This window comes from Scyliorhinus canicula, chromosome 2, assembly GCF_902713615.1.
Source record: "Scyliorhinus canicula chromosome 2, sScyCan1.1, whole genome shotgun sequence".
In the NCBI taxonomy this organism is placed as follows: Eukaryota; Metazoa; Chordata; class Chondrichthyes; order Carcharhiniformes; family Scyliorhinidae; genus Scyliorhinus; species Scyliorhinus canicula.
Window position 1 is genome coordinate 229,803,528 of NC_052147.1, and position 25,693 is coordinate 229,829,220.

Genomic DNA, 25,693 nt, shown 5'->3' on the forward strand with positions numbered 1-25,693 from the left:
CTTTCACAAATGCCTTTCTCTCTCCACACAGGCTATTCTTAACACTCATAATTCTCTGTTTTCTCTCCTTGCTGTAGAAGGATGTGTAGAACTCCAGCGAGAGAAACAGAACTGGGGGAGTGGGGACACATACTGCTCTACAGGACTTTCAGGCTTTTATAGCAACTCATTATCTTTTGACACACGATCTCATTCCCAATGCAATAGATGAGCACACATTGTCAGTGGCTATCAATGTGGATATCACTGGAGAATCTCCCCTCCGCCCCCGCCAGCCTTTGGCAAGTCAGAGAGTGGAGCCGGTACCTGAAAGTGCTATGGCACTCACTTAGCATTCCTTCCATCCAGTGGTCCTTGAACTTCCAACAGTACTGTCTCTAGATTTGAAGAACAGTACTCATGCTGCTCACTTTTATTCTTTCACAGGATGCAGATGTCGCTGGCTAGGCAGCATTTATTGCTCATCACTTATTGCCCTAGGTGGTGAATCACTGCAGTCTCTGTGCTGTAGATACACATAATGCTGTTAGGGACGGAGCACCGTGATATAGTTCATAATCAGGATTGTGTATAGTTTGGAGTGAAACTTGCAGGTGGTGGTGTTCCCATGTGTCTGCCGCCCTTGTCTTTATAGCTGGCTTGGTCACGGGATTGGAAGGAGACTTGGTGAGTTGTTACAGTGCATCTTGTAGATGGTACACACTGTGGCCTCTCTGATAGAGGGAGTGAATATTTATGGTGCTGGACAAGGTGCCAATCAAGTGGATAGCTTTGTCTTGGATCACATCAAGCTTCTTGTGTTGTTGAAGTTTCTCTCTTGCAGGCAGGTGGAGAGTACTCCATCACATTTTTGATTTGTGCTTGAGAGATGATACGCAGGCTTTAGGGAATCAGGAGAAGTGTTAATGACTGCAGAATGTCCAGCCTCTGACCTGCTCCTGGAACCGCAGTATTTATATGGCTGGCCCAGTTCAGTTTCTGATCAATGGTGACCCCAGAATGTTGATAGTGGTGGTAATGACATTGAATGTCAAGGGAAGATGGTTAGATTCTCTCTTGTTGGAAGGGGCCATTGCCTGGCAATTGTGTGGCGTAAATGTTACATGCCACTTAACAGCCCAAGCCTGAATGTCATCCAGCTCCTGCTGTAAATGGATATGGATTGCTTTTTTAAAAAGCCTTTCATGGGATGTGGGCATCGCTGGCTGGACCAACATTTTTATTGATCGTCCCTAGTATCTGAGGAGCCATTAATGATATTGAATTCTTCAAAAACATCCCAATCTAACCTTGTGATAAAGGGATAATCATTAATGAAACAGCTGAAGATGGTTGAGCCGAGGACACCACCCCGAGGAATGATGTCCCTTGACTGAGATGATTGACTTCCAGCAAACATAAAAACATCTTTGTGCCATGTATGCATCCAATCAGTGGGGAGCTTCTCCTTTGATTCCCATTGACTCCAGTTTTACTCGTGCTCCATGATGCCACACTTGATCGCTTCCATTCATGTCTGCTTGGTTTGAGATGCTGACCTTTTCCTCCCTTCCTTCAAAAATATTACCTAACTTTAGTCTTTCAGTTCTGGTAGTAAGATCTCCAGGAAGAATCAGAGGTGTGGAGCTGCAACTTTCTGTAGTTTCCTTTCCATTCCTGTGGTTGGTGACTCCTGTTGGGGTCCTCTTAAATGGAAGTACTTCCTTTGACAGATTTAGTGTGCCATCCTGCCCACTCTCTCTTATTGGTCAGCTGACGCAGAAGTGGAATGTTAATACTGTGGCTGAATTAGTGCCACAACAAAGCCCACGATTAAATCAACCAGGTTCCTGACACACAACCGGCCTCCCCTCGATGTGTAGATCTGTCAAGGTAAAGTTTCACCTCTTAACTTTGTTCCTCTGTTCACAGAAGCAGCCAGATCTGCTGAACGTTTACAGAATTTTCTGTTTCAGGTTTTCAGCAATGTTTTGCCTTTGTGCCAAATAGCTTGTGGAGATTTGTGAGCTAAAGCTCAAGAAATTTAATGAATTCACTTTGTAAAGTACAGCACTGCTTTAAAAATGAAACTTGTTTTTAGCTAGTGACAGTTTAAAATGCCTGACATGTCGACAATGTGATTGTTACATTTTTGATGTGTTTTACTGCACTCTAATCGATTCTGTATGAGTAAAGTTGGTGTGTTTCTACAGGCCTCTGTTATGGAACAGAATACTCATCTGTCAAGTATGGTGGGCAACTTTGAAAGTCAATTGAGTAAGTGCTATAATTGTATTCAATGCGTGGTGAGTACCACATCAATACTTTTGTCATATGCTTCAGGTTATGTTACTTTGAGCTTCAAGCAGTCATAAACCACTCACAACTGAAATTAATTCTACATTAATTAAAAATTAAGAACCAAAGCTTGGTACTAATTAATACAAGCTCTCATCACCAAATCTCTGGTATATACACATCAAATTCCTGAGTTTATTCCACCCTTTCTTGAGGGGGTGCTGTGGCATAGCAGAAGTGAAAGGACTGGATGTTGAGGCTGAGATCACAGAAGAAGGGACTGTTCTCCTCAGAGAAGAGAAGATTGAGAGGAGCTTTGATGGAGGGGCTCAGAATTGTGAGGGGTTTAGAGAGAGTGGAGATGGAGAAATTGTTCCCATAGGCAGAAGGGTTGAGAACAAAAGGTTACCGAATTAAGGTGACTCTCGAATTAAAATTGATGATGTGTTTACCAATGTGTGGTGGTGGTGGGAGGGCGGCATATTAATTAAGAGAGAGGATTATAAATTATACTTCCGATGTCTTTCTTAAATATATACAGCAGAATGTACCTGGGAGTGTATATTAATTTCTGTGCAAAAATTCAAAAAAATACTGGGTTGAATTTCCAATTTCTCCAATTCAAGCTTGCTTTCTCGCTGGTGCGTCTGTGAAGGGCATTGATAGTATCTGGGGAGGGCTTTTGTTAAAAGAAAGACAGAATAAACACGGTGCATCACACGGGTGTTTGTATTTCACTTTCTCCTTTATTTCAAGAATATTATTCATATATTTCTTTTATCTTTGAACAGCAGATGGAGTGACTGAAGATGAAAAGCCAAAAGTCTCCACTCAGATGTTAAAACAGCAGTTTGAAAAAACAGCCCAGCCTACCCAAATAGCGACTAACACCACCAAAAAGATTAAGGTATATATCACACTGTTCTTGAATGTGTGCACGTTGACAGCATTGACTATTAACATTGCTTGTTTACTGATAAGACTTATAAATGCAAGAAATGCACATTTGATATGCAGAGTTTTTAAACTGGAAAAGTGTACTTTTTCTAACTTTACATCTTTTTGTTCTAATTCTTTAACATTTCTTTTCTCTGCTGCACATCATTATCTGTTCCACTTCCTATCATCTTAGAAATATTATAATCCCGTTCATCACTTTCCCCAATATAAAGTATTTTTGTTTCACTAAGTCATACAAGTAGGGATGAAAAAGAACCATTATGGAGAAATTAAGAATATTTTGAAGAAAACGGAAAGGTAAGAAATCACTTTAACATCACCTAGCTTCCTTAATTATGAAAACCATCAAACAGAGAAGGATTTGAGGAAACAAAGTAATATTACTAAACAGCCTTCCATTTTTTTGTCAATATTGCATTGTGACGTTGAATTGAATGTTTGGTGGAATATAATGAAGATGGTGTGTTGACATTGCATTGCATGAAGACTGATGTGAAACAAACTGAATGCTCAGAAACAGCAACAAAAGGTATGCATAGTTCAACATGATTATTGACTTTTCCATTAAGACAGAGCATAACTTCCAAGAGATGCAGTGGCCTCCTGATGTTTCTACTTCCAACATCTCCACTACAGCAGGCAAGATTTCTGAAGCCACATCATTGAGAGAAATAGGCAGTACAGCGGCTTCAGTTTCCAGTAACTGTGGAAGCATGGAAGAGTTCCCTCCTCCACCACCAGATTTACTCAATGAACCATCAGAAACAACTTATTTCTCGCAATCTCCCGAACTCCCTCTTTCTTCGACAAAACAAATAATTCCTAAGGACTTGTATTCAAAGCAAAGGAATCTTTATGAGTTAAAGCGTTTGTATAAACATATTAATCCAGGGATGAGAAAGAACCTGGAAAAGGAATTTATACAAGAGATCAGTGAGATTGTGACAAACAAAACTAAAAATAATGATGTAATGGGAGATGTGCAACAGGCTAAATATGTCTTTGAACACACTGGCCTGAGCCCCCAGAAATGTATAAGCCCAGAAAGAGAGTATTTAGAATGGGATGAGATCCTTAAAGGAGAGGTACAGTCCATGCGCTGGATGTTTGAGACTCAACCATTAGATTCTATAAAGGATGAATCCCCAGACCAAAACGAGACAAAATGCATTTCACAACAAGAGATGATAGCAGGAGGTGATGTGAAGTACACAGCATGGATGTTTGAGACACAAGCTATTGATACACTTGGTGTAAGTTCTCCTGAATCTACAGAAACCACTGGTAAGATCCCTGAATTAGCAAGAGGGGATGTCCGCACTGCCACCTGGTTGTTTGAAACACAGCCACTTGACACAATGAATAAGATTCACCATGAAGATGAGCAGGCAACAGAAACTTCAACCACAAAAGACATTACTGCCGGTGATGTTAAAACGGCAAGATATTTATTTGAAACTCAGTCCCTTGATACACTTGGGCACTTAGATTCAGTGGATGAAATTAACTTCCTGCATCTGAAAACTGAAGTTGAAGAAATTAAAGGAAATGTGAAGAAAACAACAAAGTTATTTGAAACTCAACCCCTCTATGTCATTAGGGATCAGTCTGGTCAAGTGCTGGAAATCAAAACTGTCAAAAGAGAGGAGATTGAAAGAGGAGATGTAAGAACTGCACTCTGGCTGTTTCAGACAAAACCTTTAGATATGATTCATAAGGACATTTCAAATATAAAGGTTGTATGTGGTATCTCTAGGGAGGAAGTTAATAAAGGTGGTGTGAGCAAGGCTAAATGGTTATTTGAAACACATTCTCTAGACAGCATCAAAGAACAGTTAGAAACAGATACTTCAGTCAAGTATAAGGAAGAAATACAAGGTGCTGATGTTAGCAGACAATGCTGGATGTTTGAAACCCAACCATTTGACTCACTAAAAGACAATGATAATGCAAGACCTATAGAAACTGAAGAAATAATAGGAGGTGATGTGCGTTCAACAAAACACTTATTTGAGACTGTTCCAATGGACACCTTAAAGGACAGCCCAGATGTTGGAAAGCTTAAACATGTGGTTGCTTCTGAAGAGGAAAAAGGAGATGTGAGACACCAGACATGGCTTTTTGAGACCCAACCACTTGAGATGATTGGGGAGGAGAAAGAAAAATATACAAAAACAATTCAGCTGGAAGAAATCAAAAAAGGTGATGTCAACAATCACAGAAAGATGTTTGAAACCATGGATTTAAGTCACGCCGATGAATATAAAAAAATTCAAGTGGATGGTGTTACTAGTGGTGCTGTAATGTCAAATAGAACTTTATTTGAAACAACTCCTCTATATGCTGTTCAGGATAGTGCTGGACACTATCATGAGGTTAAAACTGTGAGGAGAGAAGAAATTGTGAGGGGTGATGTCCGAACATGTAGATGGATGTTTGAGACAACACCTGTTGATCAATTTGATGAAAGTATTCAAAAGTTTCAAATCATTAAGGGTATATCCAAAGAGGAAATACAATCTGGCGATGTGAAAACAGCAAAGTGGCTCTTTGAAACACAACCGCTTGATGCCATCAAATATTTTAGCAATGTAGAAGATGAAGAAATTATAACCACGCAGCGTGATGATATTAAAGGAGATGTACAGACTTGCAGATGGTTGTTTGAGACACAGCCAATGGATGCTCTTTATGAAAAAGTAGATATTAAAAATGAAGTAGATGAGATTCAGAAAGGAGATGTAGAAACGTGTACTTGGTTATTTGAAACTCAGCCCTTAGATGCAATAAAAGATCATTCAGAAACCATTCTAACCACACGTACAGTACAGCGGGAGGACATCCAGGGAAGTGATGTGCGAATGGCCTGCTTCCTGTTTGAGACTGAACCTCTCGGAAATATACAAGGAGAGAAGGAAGAATTTAGGCAGGTAACTAAAATAGATATACAATCAGGGGATGTATCTCGTAAGAAGTGGATCTTTGAAAACAAATCTCTTGATCTGATCAACTCCAGTTCAGAAGAGATGTTGAAGAAAATTAAATCAATGACAGCAGAAGATATTCAGAAAGGCAATGTTATTAATTGCACTTGGCTTTTTGAAAATCATCCAATAGATGCTATAAAAGAAAATGCTGAAGAGCGAGCAATTCTCCGCACAATCACCGATGTTCAGGGTGGGGATGTTGATAAAGGGCGTTTCATTTTTGAGACTTACTCATTGGATCAGATTAAGGAAGACTCTTCGGAGACCACAGATATCAATAAGTTTAGTATGGAACAAATAGAAAAAGGAGATGTTAAGAACTACACAATGTTGTTTGAAACTCAACCATTGTATGCCATCAAAGATAAGGAAGGATGTTATCATGAAGTCACAACTGTTCGGAAAGAGGAAGTGATTAGTGGAGATGTGCGGGGCACCAGGTGGCTGTTTGAAACTAAGCCACTAGATTTAATTAAAGAAACTGATGAAGTATATGTCATCAAAGCTGTGACACAGGAGGATATTCAAAAAGGGGATGTTACTTCTGCACGCTGGAGATTTGAAACACAACCACTGGACAAAATTACAGATCATGAGAAAATAAAATTCAAAACAGTTTCTGACGTACAAGGTGGCAATGTGAGATCGAATACCCAACTATTTGAGTCTGATCGTGATCAGAAATATGTTAGAACAGTCAGTGTCAGTGAAATACAGCATGGTAATGTAAGGACTGCCACTTGGCTTTTTGAATCACATACCATTGATGAAATAAAAGGGGAAGATGCAGAATATAAAGAGATTGAGACAGTTGGACGAGAGGATGTACAAAAAGGAGATGTAAAACAGGCCATTTGGCTTTTTGAGAAGCAACCATTGAACAGCGTAAAGGAATTGAATGATGCACATCTAAAAATACTTCACGAAGAAATTCCACAGGTGGATGTTAAAACTACAACCTGGCTTTTTGAAACTACACCTTTGCACCAATTCAATGAAAGTGCAGTAGAAAGGCCAGACATAATAGGAAAAAATATTGAGGGAACACTTAAGTCACTCTATGACTGCAAACTTCTTCAATCCCAAGGAATCATCATTGAAGCAGATGAGGTTGGAGATGTCAGAATGGCAAAATATCAACTTCTGAATCAAACATCGCCAGAGGTAGAAAAGGAACAGATTATCAGAGGAGATATCCAAAAAATAATGATCGAATTACTATCCAAAAAAGACAGCACAGAAAAGGGAATTACTGTGGACCCTAATGAAAAAGGTAACATTCATTTGACAAGAGCACAACTTTTGAAGAAGACAACGGATATTAAAGTTGAAAAAGAAGAAATACTTGGTTGTGATATTCAGCAAGTTATCAGCAATCTTTTAAGCCGTGACAGCTCTGCAAAAAAGGGGATTCTGATTCAAGAGAGTGAGAAAGGGGATGTTAAGATGACAGTTTATTCTCTTCTCAACAGATCAGATGACATGAAGGTTCAACAAGGTGAAGTAACAAAAGGCGATATACAATCTGCAATTGATAAGCTGATAGCTTCCACGTCTCAAAGCAGTGAACTTGTACAGAAGGTCAGAGTAAATGACACGGAAAAGGGCAACGTTCAGTTTTACACAACTTGTATCGAATCGGGAGCATTGGACTATCTTAAACTACTCCAGCAGGGGACTGACGAAAGCGCGATGGTGCAACAGAAGTCCGAGGAAATAATATATGGAGATGTTGAGGGTGCCAAACAAAAGCTGAAGCAGCAGCAAACACAGATTGAACGGACAGTTGTGGAATCTGAAATTCTGTCTGGTGATGTACAAAATGCAGTGCTGACTTTTATGGCAGAGAAACAAAACGTATCTGCCAGTGTAGGAAAAGAAGAAATTGTTCGAGGCGATTTAAGAGCAGCTTTGTACTCACTCAATCAGGCCATAAATCAACCCACAGTAGTAGAAAAGGAACAAGTTGTACGTGGCAATCTATCTGCAACTCTCAAATCTCTTGAAGAAGCAAAATCTCAGAAAACATGTATTGAAAAGTTTGAAGTCATTCCAGGAGACATTAAAGGCACTCTAGATTCACTGGGAAAGTCAAAAAATACCATTATTGAAGTGGTTGAGGGAGATGGGGAACATGGTGACCTCCAATGTATTTCAAAATGTTTAGACGACATCCAAAGCAAAAAGGAGAAGGCTGAAAGTGGAATCAGAATGGGAACTGACCTTCAATCCTCAATGAGGAATGTATTGGAAACTGCTTCTGAAAAGAAAGTGCTACACCGGATCAGCAATAAAGGAGATGCAAAAGCTACTATCCAAAATTTGCAGCAGCCATCAGAACAGTGGGTTCAACCTCGGGCTAGTGGAACAGGAGCTGTTCAAAATAAAATCCATCAGGAAAGCCATAAACAGAAAACTGTTGCAAAGGACACTGGCCATAAAAGAGGTGCATGTAGTTCCATAAAACCTCTTTTAACAACTCAAGAACAAAGTAGGATGGATATTACAAAAAACGTTAACACAATACAGACAAAACGTGAGAGTGTTAAAATAGTTAACGTGAAAGCAGGTGATTCAATGAAAAGTGATATACAAGATGAATTTCAATCTCTTTTGCCACCTGATAAGCAACATCAATCTCAAGTAAATGAAGTTGTTAAAGAAGACATAACGAAAACCTCAGATGTACACAGTACCAGGAGGTCAACTAAATGTAGTGGTGCACAAAGTGTGCAAGCAACCAGAATCACATCCACAGATGATACATACGATGCACACAAAATAAGAGAACCTTTTGGTTCATTTGACAAGCAAATAGCTAAACAGCTGGTTTCAGTCTCAGCAGATGGTCAGAATTCTTTCCAGCCACCAAGAACTTCTGAGATTATTGCAATACCAAAGACTGACATTTTTACAGACATTGAAACAACAGTTGCACAAGTCATGAACACTCAACCCATTCAGGGCACCGTGCAGCAAATTGCACAGGTATCCAATCATACAGTCCAGACTTCTACGTCCCAGTCCATTATGGAATATGATATAAAAAGTAAACAGGAAATTAAAAGGAACAACGAGCTGCATAAAATCGCCGATAACCATAGTCAGAGAGGAAATAAAGAACTTGCATCTAAGATCAAATCTGGAACTACTTCATTTGAAAAAGTACGAATATCTACAAACAAAATGGACATCAAAACTCAAAATACCGGAAAGAAAGGATTAAGCCATGTAAAGATGGACAAAAAGAGTATGCCAGGGGTTCAGTTTACAATTCCACCTGCTCCACTATCCTCTCATGGTAAATTTGTGCTTTCGCCTCCTCCTTCGCATATAGAAGAAGATGGTCAAATGTTTCCTCTCCCACCACCACCACCACCGTTAGTCCAGATAAAATCAGAAATGTATGAAACTGAACTCCCTCCTTCTCCTTTTCCTACTCCACCTCCTCCCCCTCCCCCTATCAGTCCTACAATACCACTTCTCCATGAAATGTTCACAGCAGGGCATCTTCTTCCTCCATCTCCTTCACCATCTGATTTAAACTTACTACCACTACCATCATCTCATCCCCGATCACCTTCCCAGCAAAGGAAACTTGTTAATAAGGCATCAAAGTTTCAGCCTTCACCAAAAATGCCGAATCTTGAATACAATAAACAAAAAGAACAAGTTAAGAACCTCCAACTTATCTCAAAATCAAATGTAACTATAGCTGACGATCCCATGTCTTCAAAGCAAGATATTCAACAGCAGAAACATGAACCCGCACAAGGGAAACATCCTGAACCTGTTCAGCATTCAACACGTCCACAAGTTATACAATCACCACCCCATCAACCAGTAATAAGGCCCGTTCAAAAGCCAACACAGGAAAATCCAGCACAGGCTACTTCTGCTGTTAACCAAGCTTTTATGCCACCAAATCCTTCATCCAAGAGAGAAACTATACAACCACAACCTAAGCCTTATGCCAGGAAATTTAAAACTCCTTTAATGGTAGCAGAAGAAAAATACAGGAAAGAGAGGGAAGAAATGGAAAGAAGTAAAGCAGCTAAAATGGCTTGGCCCATAAATATGGGGATGCCAGCCACAGTAGTATCAAAAAGCCCAACTAAAGAAGGATCTGAAAATAGTTTTGCAGTGATGCCTTCAATTTTGCCGAATGTTAAATCATCTGCTGATCATGTGACTTCCCCAGCTGGTCAGGTAATGCAACGAGAAAACATGCCTCCTGTTGAGAAGTATCAGATTTACCCCAAACCGGCAGAGACCCCCACTGCAGAGCAGCACATTCACCCAGAGCTGTCAGAGCCCACTGCATCAGAAGTTTTGATGTCCACTTTGGATTCTTCCTCCCAGACAGCAGTGGTAGCTGCTTCAGAGCAACTGCACCATATCTTAAAATATTCCTCAGATGTAACGAGCAACAAGGAAGACATATTTAATGCATTTAAAGATTCAGTGAAAGATATTGGCTTGGGAACCATTAAACAAGACAAAGGGACACATGCAAAGGCACAAGAACAGCCTGGTCACACAAAGCCTCGATCAGTTTCTTCGCCAAAATTTAAGGTCAAAACTATTCAGCTACCTAAAGGGGGTCACACAATGCAAGAAAAGAAAGAAAGTGCACTCTCGTACAAAGAGGAGCAAAAACAAATGTTGAAACCAGAAGAAAATAAAAGTCAAGAGAAAACTGCCACTAAACAATTTCAACTAAAACAAAATAACTATATGGATGTGGCTAAACAAGAGCAGCATAACGTTATTGTTCAGCAACATAATCATATGGGTAAATATTACCTATCAGCAACTGAAAGTAAGGATCAGAACATTGAAAAGACAACTATTCCACAAACGCTTGCAACAAATGTTGCACAAGATCAAGTGAAAAACAAGAAAGCAGTACAACATAATCAACAAACTTGTAGAGCTCATTCAGAAGAAACTCAGAAAGTACAAGAAAAGAAGGGAAAAGGAGCCGTATACAAAGAAATGAAGAATGAAAAAATGCAGATGCATCATGTTAAAGCCCAGAAGGAAGTGTTTCCAAAATTTCAAGGTGAACAAGATCAGCAGAAAGCTGACTTAATAGTAAATAATCAAAAGCCTTTAGGCGAACACTATGATTGGAAAGAAATGCTATTTTCAGAAAATCAGATTGAACATAAGATAGAACAGGGATCTTTTCAGGCAACAGAAGAGCAGTCTTGTTATGTAAAACATGCAAGCAGTAAGCAAGGGCTGGCCCCTGCTCACGTGGAAAGTACAAACCAGGAGAAGGAGGAAAGTGGAAGTACTGCTATACATGAAAAGGAATTTGATAAAGATGTAGCAAGACATTATGTAGAAATTAGTGATAGTTACCGAAAGCGTGAGGAACTGCAAAATATTTTATTCCGATTGATTCAATTTGAAAAAGCAGGTGACAACATGGATCTGAATGCACTAAAAGCCTTTTTGCAAGTGTTTCCTAAATGGCTGACAGATGTTCATAGATTTCCAATGACGGTTATCAAAGGGAATGATTTGCAAAAGATGAAAAAAGAACTAACACAGATTAAAGAGAAAGCATTACTAAAGCTTGCCTATTTTGATGAATCAATACAGAAAGCGTTGATTTCCATGTCTGGTTTAAAACCTGAAAAAGAATCATTTAGTGGCAGCACTCCATCACAGAAAATATCCAAGATAAGCATTGGCTCTTGCAAATTAAATAAACAAGGAAAACAAAATGTGGAAGAGCAAGAATGTGAAAGCAGAAGACAACAACTGAGTGAACCTACAGGACAGAGAGCTCAGTCTCCAGCAAAAAGAATGCCATCGCCATCGCCTTCATACATCACTATTGAGTCTACTGCAAGGCGCACAGAATCACCCCTTAGAACTGTTTCCTCTCCTCCACTTTCTCAGAAAGCATATAGTACACCATCTCCAGTCCAACAGGAAACTACACAGATGTCTCCCCTACCATTGCGCAGCTCTGACATGCCAACATCCAGGATTCGCACATCATCAACATCACCTTCTCCACCGAGAGGTAAACGTTATGACCAGCTTGCCAAACTTAAAGGTACCACAGCCAAACTGTCACAGGGTATTTCACAATCTACGCAGTCTACACATGTTCAGGTAGCAGAAAAGAGGTCAGAAATTATTCCATCCCCAGCAACTCTTCGACGACAGTTAAAGATTGACACGCCGGTTACAGACATATTACCTAAACATGACTCTCCTGTAAAGTCTGTTACAGTTAAGGATATGACTGAAATGTTTGAAGAGGCTCGGAGGTCAGAAAAAAACAAAGTGTATATGCGTAAAGATCCTATAGACATTCCAGAACGTTTGGGCTCTGACACAGAGGATTCTGAATCTGCTGCTGGCAAGCAGAATGCCCAGATGCCCAAAGTAGATTTTTCAGAATTTGTTCAGAAATTTGAAGTGCCAGATCAAGCCATTTCTTTCCAGAAAGAACCAGTCACAATCACTGAAAGGTCAGGAACTGACGGTGAAGCTAACCTGTTTGGGAAAATACCTTTGTTTGAAGAAATCCCAACATTTGATATGAAACCTGTGTTTGAAAGCTCTGGGCAAATGACTATTCCTATAAAACATGAACAACCCCAGGGAGATGGAAAACATCTGAAAAAATCTAAGTATTCGCAGAGAGTCAAGGAAGGAATTAAGGCAGCAACACAATCTAGGCCATATCCAGATGTAATGAATAAGCAGCTTGCACATGTGGATGGTTTTGTAACTGAAGCAACTGGTTCCAGAACCAGAATCCAGCATTCTGAAATGTTTTCAGGCATTGATTCAAGGCATGCACCGCCAACCTATGAAGATGTAATTTCAGGACAGATATTGGATATGTCAGCTGATAACACACCAGAAGAATTGCTGAAGAATTTTCAAAAGACATGGCAGGAAAGCGAACGTGTCTTCAGGAGCCTTGGTTACGAAATCTCAGACACCAGTGAAACTAGGTGGCAAGAAGATGCACTTCAGGAGGATGTTTTGACTGGTAATCTGCATGAATAGCGTGAAGATTAATCTTAAAAAATCAATTAAATTAATAAACCCAATATCATATCGATAAAAACTATAATGGAATTTATACTAATCTACTTCTTCTTCACTGATTTCCTGTACTATTTTACACTCATTACACTTTTCTAGTGATGAATTGTGAACATTATTTTTGTTCAGCAAAGATTTTAAGGGATATGGGTCAAAGGCAGGTATTGGGAGTTAGACCACAGATCAGCCATGATCTCATTAAATGGTGGGACAGGCTCAAGGGCTGAATGGCCTACTCCTTTTCCATGTTCCTACGTTCATTGAAATTAATGCTGAACAAAAACAAATGTGATTTCTTAGGTACTGAAACTGGGGTAATAATGATGTATGATAAATATTTCTACTTGTAGAGCTAAATGGAGTTTATTTGAGTAACCACTTTAATAACTTACATTTTGATAAGAAATTACTCAAAGTTGAGAATGCTAAGGACGGCTTTCAAAGCAGGTTGATAAGTAATAGGAACTGATCAGAATGGAAAAGGGATAAATTGGATGAAATGAAAGTCATTTTGGAAAAGAACATTTGGAAGGTTTTTGAAAGCAGGATGGAGGTGATAAAGCAGAGGTGCTGAGGATGGAAGTTGTTGAAAGAGTAACTGCTGATGGCTGAGCAGTGGGTGTGAGGAACAAGTACATCTGCACTTGAAGAGTGGGGAATGTGCAAAAAGACATTCCTGGAGGCGATCACGGTACGACAGAGAAGGAGGCCACGGTGAGGAATAAGATCTTAAAGTCAATTCTCTGGAATACCAATGGAGTTTGGTACAAAATGAGGATAAGCAAGATAGGAACAGGAGTAGTGCTCCAAGTATGCTTCTTTTTAATATGTATCCCTGTGTTTTCTCCCTTAATAATTCAGAAGTTCCTTTGGAATATCAATTTGCACTTTCGTCTTCTGTGACATGTTCACACAGCACTATGTTTCCCTGGATTTGTTTTTAACTGGTATAGTTGAAAATATGAAAATGTCCCTTTAATTTGGACTTTTGGCTAGGAAAGTCATTACTATTTGAAAACATTCTTTAATGTTTCTTCTGCTCATCAAGATGTGAGATTTTTATAAATGACCTGGAGGAGGGCGTAGAAGGATGGGTGAGTAAAATTGCAGATGACACTAAAGTCGGTGGAGTTGTGGACAGTGCAGAAGATTGTTACAAGTTACAGAGGGACATAGATAAGCTGCAGAGCTGGGCTGACAAGTGGCAAATGGAGTTTAATGCAGAAAAGTGTGAGGTGATTCATTTTGGAAGGAATAACAGGAAGACAGAGTACTGGGCTAATGGTAAGATACTTGGTAATGTGGATGAGCAGAGAGATCTCAGAGTCCATGTACATAGATCCCTGAAAGTTGCCACCCAGGTTGAGAGGGTTGTTAAGAAGGCGTATGGTGTGTTAGCTTTTATTGATAGAGGAATTGAGTTTCGGAGCCATGAGGTCACGTTGCAGTTGTACAAAACTCTGGTGCGGCTGCATTTGGAGTATTGTGTGCAGTTCTGGTCGCCGCATTATAGGAAGGATGTGGAAGCATTGGAAAGGGTGCAGAGGAGATTAACCAGGATGTTTCCTGGTATGGAGGGAAGATCTTATGAGGAAAGGCTGAGGGACTTCATGCTGTTTTCATTAGAGAGAAGAAGGTTAAGAGGTGACTTAATTGAGGCATACAAGATGATCAGAGGATTAGACAGGGTGGACAGTGAGAGCCATTTTCCTCGGATGGTGATGTATAGCACGAGGGGACATAGCTTTAAATTGAGGGGAGATAGATATAGGACCGATGTCAGAGGTAGGTTATTTAGTCAGAGAGTAGTAAGGGCGTGGAATGCCCTGCCTGCAATAGTAGTGGACTCGCCAACATTAAGGGCATTTAAATGGTCATTGGATAAACATATGGACGATAAGGGAATAGTGTAGTTGGGCTTTAGAGGCGTTTCACAGGTCGGCGCAACATCGAGGGCCGAAGGGCCTGTACTGCGCTGTAATGTTCTATGAAATGAGTCTCCATGACCTCCTTGCCATTCCTGGCTGTATTGCCTTCTGATTCGGCAGACCTACCCCTCAGCAGCTCGTTGCTAACAATGGGAAGTTGCTTTTAAATACTCCCTCACTACACACTCCAGTCAACGAACAAGCATGGCACCACACAGACCTGCTCCTGGCTTTGGAGATGCCGACCAGGCCAGGCTTCTGAATGCTGTGGAGGTGAAATGGTACATCTCATTCCCCTCCGGTGAGGAAGGAGCAGTGCTCCGAAAGCTAGTGTTTGAAACGCACGTGTTGGACTTTAACCTGGTGTTGTAAGACTTCTTACTGTGCTCACCCCAGTCCAACGCCGTCATCTCCACATCATTAGAGAGGAGGAAGTGCTGTCAGCCAACCTGGGGCCTGCCACCAAGGAGACAATGGCGGCCTCCAGCTCTTCCAAATCACCCCCTCCGGACACTTGCGTATCTCAAAGTCAGCGGGCAAAAAAGGATGCCACGCGATGCCAGTGATACCGATAAGTCAGTTGGGGCCCTCCAGCCCCAGGTCCTGCAGAGAATGTCCATCAAAGGCCAAAGGGCACAAAAAGCAATGGTCTGCCTCCACCTCCGATGTGCATCTTGGGGGCACACCTAGACGTAGCGGTAGAGCACATGAGATCAAGAAGATTGCGGATCATGAAGTGGGCATTTGTGGGGCAGGGAGGACTCACACTCTATAGCTAGGGGAAATGTCAGATATTCACCATTAAAACATGCCATACATGATAATATGAAGCCTCTGTGACGTTAATTTTCACAGCGGGCCTACCTATACCCTCATCCCATGCTGATCACTGCCTACCCCACCCCGCAGGCATGTTGGTCCAAGATCAAACGATGCAGCCCCTATTCAGGTGGCGGATGTGAGCACGCTGTCAGCAAAAAGACAGGAGTCAGACTTTGGTATAAAGTGAGGAGCACCAGAGCTTGTTTATTGACCAACTGACAGTGGTGACACAGACCATCAACCTCGGGTGATGTTACACAGACTCTTGGAGGGTGGAACATGGTAGGTTGGGGGGGGGGGGGGTGCGGGAGGTTGGGAGGGTCGGGGAATGGTGGGAAGGAGGGGAATGGGAGGAAGGATGGGAATGGGGGAATGGGGAGGTGGAGGGAATGAGCTGACATGCAGGGCATCCTTGGTCCTCCGGACATGCCGGAATGTTGCCACCGCCTGTCCTCTATTGTCCGGCCCCTCCTGCAGTTCCTCATTCCCTCCTGTTCCGCCTCCTCCTCCTTATATTAGGTCGCTTGTCCCTACTCCTCCTCCTCCAATAAGTGGCCTCGCTGCTGTGCCAGGTTGTGGAGGGCACAGCAGACCACCACAAAGCGCGCAGTGCACCACGAGAGCGGTCCATGATTGGACACTCGCCTTTTGGTCACAAGGATATCCCCAGTTTGATTGCTTGCTGCTGCCCCTAATGTGCTGAAGTTTCTAGAGGTCAAGCAAACTTTTCAGACTTCAAACTTTGATTGAAATGCGATACAATAATCATTGTCTGAGACATGGCACTTGTATCCACGAGAAGTCATTTGAGAATGTTTTGTTTACTACATGGTAAACAGGAACAAAGATTTGTAAATCAGCTACGTCACATTCCACATATAACACACAACAAGGAAACGTCATTGTTCCATATTGGTACCAATACAAAGCTAGATCAGCTCATTTTCAACAAAAATCACACGGTATCAGCCCTCAGGTTCCTCAACAGAAATGGAGGATAAGCTGGAGAATGTGTTGTCATGTCTTTGTCGTAGAAATGATCTGTCCATCAATGTATTACGTGTTCCACATATCAGTGCCATTCTCTGTCCAGGAGCTGCAGCTGTGGAACACCTGTGCATGTCCCCCCACATGGCCCTATCTCACCCAAACCAAATCCTGGTATCTACATATTCCACCGGCGCTCAAGCTGCAGCTGAACATCCTTGACTTCCAATGTATTTAGCCCACGGCTGTTTCATGCAGCAATCGCCACACAAGAAACAAAAGCATCAGCAATATGCGAAAGAATTTCTTCAACGGTGTCACCACGTGACCCATTTGATTAATGTTGTGCACCAGGTCCCACAGCATCTTCTTACCTCAGGCCAGATGCCTTGTGGACCCACATGACCCCTGAACCCAGTGTTCCAGGACCTGGGTACCTTAGAAAAATTGTCCTTCTTTCCGGCTACAGAAAAGGAAGGAAACAGCAAAAGCAGCCGACAGGCATTTGCAGCCACCAGCAGGAGCAAACAGCAGACACAACCTATGGCTGCGAAGTGCTCTCACAACTAACAAGGCCAGTTCCTTATTAGCAATAGCCTTCAGCTGTGAAGCTAGAGGCTGCTCATAGTCAAAGGGAGTTAGCATAGACCAAGAACAGGGCTCTGTCCTGGAAGCTATTGGTAGGACAGACAGGCACCATCTATAGTTGCCCCTGTTATGAGTATCTACAATATTTAAAGAAGTCTTGTCGGCCTGACAGACTAAAAGCAGCTCATGCGCATCCCACTCACCCAGGAACGACCCCCGACCTGGAACGCTTCATCCCCCCCGACCAAGCCCAACCCCCTGAGTGTCCCCTATTGCCGAGCACTGGGACAGAAGCTCCAGTGCCCTGGAGCTGCATGCCGGATAATGGAAATGGCTACTGATCTCCTCACCCCCTCAGAAGCCATTGTGCCAGCTTCAAATTTTAAAATTTTCTCATTGGGGAGTTGATTAATTCCTGGGAGGCCATTACATTTGACTTCAATCTTGCTAATGAGATGGAAATTTATGCATATTTGGGTCAATGATATGCTGTGTGATCTGGAACTCGCCACCGGGAGCAGGCCGGTTAGATAGCAAACTGACACAAATATCAATTCTGGCCTTTCCCGCTATTCAACTGCGTGCCTAGATCAGCACTGGATGCAACACGGTGGTTACATGGCTCCCATTGTTGCTGAGAATGGAGAATTTTCCATTCTGGGAACCCAGACTCAGAATCAAGCATTTCCAAATGAGGTTCAGATACAGGCAGAATAAAACTCTCTCTACTACAACCATGTGACACTGCCTCAACCTTAACAACAACAGTTTATGTTTATAGGCATCTTTGATACAAAGAAAAGTACAGCACAGGAACAGGCCTTTTGGCCCTCCAAGCCTGTGCCTATCATGATGCCCAAACTAAAGGAAAAACCTTCTGCCCTTCCTCAGTCCGTATCCCTGTTTCCTCCCTATTCACATACCCATCCAGATGCCTCTTAAATGTTGCTAATGTGCCTGCTTCCACCACATTCTCTGGCAGCACATTGCAGGCACCCACCACTCTCTGCATGAAAAACCTATCCCGCACATCTCCCCTGAAACTTTCCCCCTCTCACCTTGAACCTGTGCCTCTTTTAATGACACTTCCACCCTTGGAAAAGGCCTCTGACTATCCACCCTGTCTATGCCTCTCATAACTTTGTAGACCTCTATCAAGTCTCCCCTCAGCCACCGTCTTTCCAGTGAATGTATTGAAACATCCCGAGGCACTTCATAAGAGCATTATAAAACAAAATATGACACCAAGTCTTGGAGATATTGGTTCAGATTTCAGATGACCAATAGTGTTAAGTTCCAGGCGAGCGACCGCGCGGAGGTGATGACTGTAAAACAAATTCAATATTTATTTCACCTTCGATGATACAACTCCTACTCCCCAAAAGGTCCCCCTCGCCAGACCCAGACTTGGGTCTTTTACTTAAGGATGTAGCCCCTTCATCTGGGAGGATCATATTCAAGGGAGGCCACAGTGACTCTGGTGTTCCAGACCCCGTGGTCGGGTTATAACACCCCCCCCCCCCCCCCCACTAAGTCCAGTGGGTCGTCCATCTCGACGGCAGGAGGGGGGAGATTCTTCGCCCATTTTACTCAGGGCTGTCTCTCAAAAATCCACTGTTGTGGGCTCGGGGGGACGTAACGAACCGGCGAGCGACATTTGTGGGCCGAACACCTGGGTGGTTCCACCATGCTCGGCCCGGCGGTCACCACCAGATCCATTTCGACCGCTGTTGGCAAAGTCTCCACGTCCGAGTTGGGGTCGGATGAATTGACCTCCCGTCCTTCCAATTCGAGGGGCTCATTTGCCTCACTGGTATCAAAGGTGGCTGCACCGGAGGAAGGGGCACCATAGGTTGTGGGTGTAAGCAGATTATTTAACTGGACTGTAAGTGCTATATGGCATAAATGTAAAATTAACAATCCAAAACAAGTACAGAAATAATTATTTTACCTCCTGATAGTCGATGTGTGAGGGATGATTTAGTAAAATTACTGAACAGAAAATCATGGGGAATACATGTTTGTTTTCTCAGTCGGTCCTCCTAGTGGGCAAAACTCCGCAGGAGATATACATTTTGAAAAATTACCACTTTAGCGACTCAGAAGCTAAAGTAGTTAGTACTGTATCAATTGACACTTCTGAAAAAATCAGATCAGCATCCAGTTCAGAACAGGCTTGAGGGGAAAATAGATAGCCATGACCAACCAACATGTTTTATGGAACACGTTGGTTAATAACTGTTGCATTCACATGAATTTGCCACTGAGGAAGGCCAAGAGTGAATGACCTACAATATAAATTTAGACGTGCTTTGCTCAGTTTTTGAGGTTCGAAGGAACTTGCAGAATATTTTATTGGGATTAGTTGATTAATATCTGTTATCTCTCCAGCTTTCAGAAATTGAAATAATCACACTTTTAGATTCAAAACACTGGAGTTTCATTAAGTGTGTTTCTTGATGCTCTCCATGTGGCTGGTGAAGTGATACATTGTTGCTCGGCACATGCCCACAGATAAACGTGGGCATTCTCATAACAATTAGTTTTAGCCCTTTATGGATAATATAACATTATAACCCAAGGATGGACTTGGATTGAATGGCCAGTTCCAAAGTTCAAGATGCATGGAACCAAATTTTCCATCCTCTGTGTTCTCCATGCAGTTACACCCTCCACCTCCCCATCTCCCCCACCAACCCATTTAGGCTGCAGTTCAAGGGAGGTACATTCCACCTGATGTGACTATTCCTGGGATATGATAGGAGGTATTGTCCCAACCCTTTTTCGAAATGTTAACAGGGCTCACCACCTATAACTGGGGTGGCAGACAAAGAGGCCGGCAGAAGTGCTGATGGTCAACAAATGCGGGATTTTCTGACTGCTGTCCAAAATCTATGTTAAGGGCACCACACATCTTTTCACTCTGCTTTGCACCTAGGAACTGAGCAGTTACCAAGTCTATAGAACAAACTTTTTTTTCCGGGGACCCATTTTTACCAACCGGCTGACCTTTGGGACCCACACTGGCCAACCTTTGGGACCCATGCCAGCCGACCTTCGCGACCCACACAGGCTGACCTTCAGAACCCACCGTTTTCGCTTACCTTTAGTGTTATCTGTGAGCCTGCTTGGTCCTCACGATCTCACTTGCTTTGTCAATCAATGTTGCCTTTCTGTATGGGTTGTTTATCAGAGGTACTGGAGTTCATACCAGCACTGCTTTGTCCTGTCGTGGACTCTCCTGTGAAGCTCTCTCCAGCAGATTCAGTCGTGAGATCCTGGCCTGTTTGTGTCTCTGGCCCACTCTTCCTTAGTCCAAAAAGCCATCTTCAGTTCGCTCATGCAGTCTTGTTGCTTGCTTGCTGGCATCTACAAAATGGAGGAAGATCTGCTCAGTAATTTCACGCCCAGTGTACGTGAATTCAGTGTACTGTGCATGTGACCTGTTCTCTGCAGCCGCTTAAAAAAAAATCTGCTCCTGGAACAGCGCCCTGGCATATGGAGGAAGCGGTCTGCCCCGCTGGGCTCCAGGCCTGCACCCTGCTAGATCCGGCTGAGGGGGCACGCATGCATGGGACGGCCGGCATTCTTGAAAGCGGTCGCGGCTGGTATTTTTAAAAGCCAGTCGTGGCCATTGGGCACTTCTTCCCACGATCGGAATGTCGCGACCCTCCCAACGTCCACCCGCAACCCTATCACAGGTCGTGATCCTGAGTTTGAAAATGACTGCCATAGAAATATAAAATAGGCTGTATGATATTCGCATCACTTTTAAGATTGTTGTTTGCAATTCAATGTTACAATTTTCATGACCTGGAGTGTTGCATATATTTAATTGACAGCATTATAATTAAGTGAATCTGTATTCAGACTTGAATATTGCCAACTGTGTTAACATTGAAAAGATAAGGTGTGATCTGCTGGCTTCATCGCGCCCAACCTCTTGCAGGATTTACGACGCTCGTTGCGCCTCGTGAGATCTAACGAGATCCCGCAATGCGTTGCAATCTGGATCTCTCCTTCAATGGGTGGGATTCAGATTTGCATATTCAAGTGAGTAGTTAGTCTCACTTGAATATGTCTACGCCAGAGTTACCCAGGTGAGCGATTGAAAGGCCCTGCCTCGGGAGACCCGCTGTAACACTGTTTTTCACTGTTTCCTCAAAGGCAGACCAGGCATAATGGCACTTGGGAGCTTTTCAGGTGATCGGAGGCCCTCCAGTGGTCGGACTCGGAGGGAGGGCGGTATCCTGGAACTCCTGTGGCCACCTTGGAATTGATGATGTGGAGATGCCGTCGTTGGACTGGGGTGAGCATAGTAAGAAGTCTTACAACACCAGGTTAAAGTCAATGTGGACTTTAACCTGGTGTTGTAAGACTTCTTACTGTGCTCACCTTGGAACTGTCAGCCTTGCACCCTGGCAGTGTAAGCCTGACACTGCTAGGGTGCTCAGGTGGCACTGCCAGGCTGGCATGGGCACTGCCAGGGTGCCAGGCTGAGTGCCAACATGTCCTGGTGCTGGGTTGCCAGGAATCGGGCCCAGGGGTGCCCTGTCCTTATGAGGTGTGGTATGGGGAGGCTCGATGACCCTCGAACTGGTAAGTTGGTGCCTTGGGGGGGATACGGACCTCCCAGGGTGGGAGGAGGGTTCGGGGGGGTCGAGAGATTGGTTGTCCCCCGAGCTGTGCTCGGCCCTGCAGGAAATTAGTCTAAATGTGGCCTTGGCTGGGCGTTCCTCGCCGAGCCCCTAAAAAGAAGTTGAGTTCCATTTAATGGCAGGATCAATCCCGGCACTGCAAGCTAAGCGCACCCAAAGTGGGGCTCTTTTTTTTCCCCCATTAAATTGTGCCCATATTTTCAGAGCAATGGCTAATAAATAATTCCATTTCCCACTAAAATATGATAGAAAATCAGTGTTGAATTGTCACATTTTCATGGATAAAACTTGAACATTCTTATTACTAACTATGTTACATCATATTATAAATAAATTGAGCAAAGGAATAAAATCCACCAAAAAGTTTAATATATTTTTATATGGATGCAACAACATTTTATTATTGGACCCATAAACTAACCCATCTGAAAAAAATATAAAACTAAAACAAAAAGAAGGAAGAGCAATTGTAACATATACTTATTGTCTTAGAAAATACAGGTTCTTACCAGGGAGACCTGCACAGTTTGTCGAAAGATAGTGTATCCTATGGAAAGTCTGACTGCAGACATGCAAACCTTTCATAAGTCCTGTTTCCGTTGCCAGCACTGCAACAGTAAATTAAGGTAGGAGATATTTCTTTTCTACATAATTGTTGTGTTTGTTTAATTTGTTTCACACAATTGTAATATCGATTCTGCTGTATGTTAAATACAATGGTTTCAGGATTAGTCCTTCAAGGAAGGCCTCATAATATTTTTATGGTATTTGTTCATAAATTTAGTTAGGAATTATTATTTGACAGTTCTGTGGTTGAACAGAAAAGATATACCAAATTAGTCGGGTAGGTTTCATTCTCCTTAATACATGAAAGCTGCAACATCACATGAACTACTTTTAGTCTAGTTTATATTTTTTTTAATGAAATCTGAGTTCATTAAAAGAAGCTACTCGTTATGAATGTGCTATGTGCATCAGGTTTGTACATGCAACGGCTCAGAAAAGCAAAAGAAGCATTTGATTTAAGGGGCCGGAGTTTCAGCGTGGAGGCAGCAATCGATGTTGGGCCATCTCCTGGCATTGTACCCCGCCTTCTGCCTGACATAGTTGAATCATGCTATCGTCATGTGCGTTGGCAGGGACAGGCTTGAGTCAATGCCACTGGCTCAGGAAGCAGGCCCGAAAGCGAGGGAGGCAGATGCCAATCCAGGGAGTTTAAAAAGCCCACCTCCATTTGCTGGACATCAGTTGAGTTCTGGAGATAGGTGTGGGGCCCCTCACCCATCAAGTCCCAGCCCTACATTCCATCTCACCCCAAACCACCTCTTTAATCCCATCAACCTCTCTTCTCCATAGCCTCTCTACCCACACCATAGCGATCCCCTCCTAACCTAGCCCCATACTTAAACATCCAGTATCCATTATGTACAAAACGCACAAGTTCTATCATAATACTGGGAAGTCTTTGGGATTCTTACAAAAATGTCAAAATAAACAAACAATTATTCAAAATTCACTTGAGGTCATGAAACTGTAAAGATAAACCAACAGTTATTTATATCCACTTGAAAAGGAACAATTTTCTTAATAATTTTATTAATCCACTACATGGACTGCTGCGATTCAAGAAGGTGGCTCACCACCACCTTTTCAAGCGCAAATATGGATGGGCAATAAATGCTGGCATAGCCACGCCCTTGATTTTTAAAAAAAAAGACCTCATAAATCTCTCAAAACAACCAAACTCAGAGTTCACTTAACAGTGGTGTCAAGAACACCTGCTGAACTTCATCCATTAGTGGGTTTAGAAATCAGCCAAGTATTCACAATGACATTTCTTCAACAATTGTATTGATAAAGCCTCCAGCACTGATTATATTAAAGCTTTTGAAGTCAGCTAGAGGTTTAGCTATTTGTCAATGCTTTGAAACACTGAAACAGATGGCAGAACTGAACTTCAGAGAGCTCAGATATCTGCCCAAACTTTGAAGCAGTCACACAGATGTCTGAATTGAAATTCAATGAAAATATGAAAGCGAAGGGGATAGTTGACACAGCCAAATCTGAGAGCACTTTATCCAATGAATAATATACTCCAATGATTTGATTCCGGCCCCAGGTCACTGTCCGTGTGGAGTTTGAAAAGTCTCCCCGTGTCTGCGTGGGTCTAACCCCCACAACCCAAAAATGTGCAGGCTAGGTGGATTGGTCATGCTAAATTGGCCCTTAATTGGAAAAATAAAGAATTGGGTACATCGACACTAATAAAAAAACGAAAACAAAATTGTTCCAGACTCCAAACCAGGGTTCTCTATAGTTCAAGTTACCTCTGAGCTGATGTGAACCATGTCACTTTCAAAAGCCAACCTGACTCCATCTATATTGCGCCAATTCTAAACGGCCATCTCCACAGTAGAGCTGGTAACATTGGGACAGATGCATGCGGGATTGCATGCTGTTCAAAATTGCTGGCAACAGGAACCCCAAAATCAGGTTCATCTGCTATTAATAAAACCCGCCCGACATGGAATAGACCCTCGTCTGGGCGGGAATATCAAGCCTAAGATTATTTAATGATGGCTTCTGTGCCAATGAAATGACTTTACGATGATGTTAAATTTTACTTTTTGTTTTCACAAGTCTTGGAAATTATGCATCTCTCCATGGACAAATGTACTGCAAACCTCATTTTAAGCAGCTTTTCAAGTCCAAAGGCAACTATGATGAAGGTTTTGGACACACACCATACAAAGGAAGCCGGATAAGTAACAGCCAAACCAACTTCTCTCTTAATAAAAATTCTCCAGGCAGTAAGGCAACCCCAGATTCTACGAATATGGAGTCTTTGGGAGAAAAGAAAACAATTAGCAATGATGTTTATCAGTTGGATGATGAAAATGATGTAGAGCAGCAGAGCAGGGATATAGAGGAACAATTGAAAAATTCACCTGATCAGATCGTGAAGGCTTCAGAGAGAAATAAGTTAAATATTAACTGGCCACCTTCTATTGATGCAAATAAGAAAACTTTCAATATAGAGGAAGATGTGAAAGTGACAAAACCAAAGTGGCCACCAGAAGGTTCCAGTGAACAAGCATTGAAATCTGAAGTAAATGAGTACGAAGAACCAACAGAATCATTAGTCAGTACTCTGCAACCACAAATCAAAGCAGTGGAAAAAGCAGAAAGCATCTTGGGTAATGATCATTCTGCTTCTGAAAATATTGAGAAAGAAGACAGTGAGGTACAGTATGAAGTGGATGGTAAAGAGAATGTGGAAATGGAACTGAATGATGGAAACAATACAAGTGAAGTATGTTTAAATGGAACAAGTGAACTGTTTAGTGATGTTGAGGTAAAGGATCCAAAAGACTTTGAAGGGAATCTGCTCAAGCCTGAAGAG

At 42.3% G+C, this 25,693-nt stretch overlaps 1 protein-coding gene across 7 annotated transcripts in view; it reads left to right on the forward strand.

Annotated features, from left to right (window-relative positions):
- xirp2b (xin actin binding repeat containing 2b) overlaps positions 1–25,142 on the forward strand; it is a 164,516-nt gene extending 139,374 nt beyond the window's left edge. For 6 of the 7 annotated variants that reach the window (XM_038789725.1, XM_038789728.1, XM_038789730.1 and 3 more), the window contains 5 exons: positions 2,193–2,256; positions 3,069–3,184; positions 3,807–13,251; positions 22,783–22,916; positions 24,931–25,142. In XM_038789725.1, coding sequence (XP_038645653.1) covers positions 2,193–2,256; positions 3,069–3,184; positions 3,807–13,251; positions 22,783–22,877 — 9,720 coding nt within the window. In that variant the 3' untranslated portion in view covers positions 22,878–22,916; positions 24,931–25,142. The remainder of the gene's footprint in view (positions 1–2,192; positions 2,257–3,068; positions 3,185–3,806; positions 13,252–22,782; positions 22,917–24,930) is intronic. The other variant, XM_038789726.1, reaches the window with a different exon arrangement.
- The last annotated feature ends 551 nt before the right edge of the window (positions 25,143–25,693 follow it).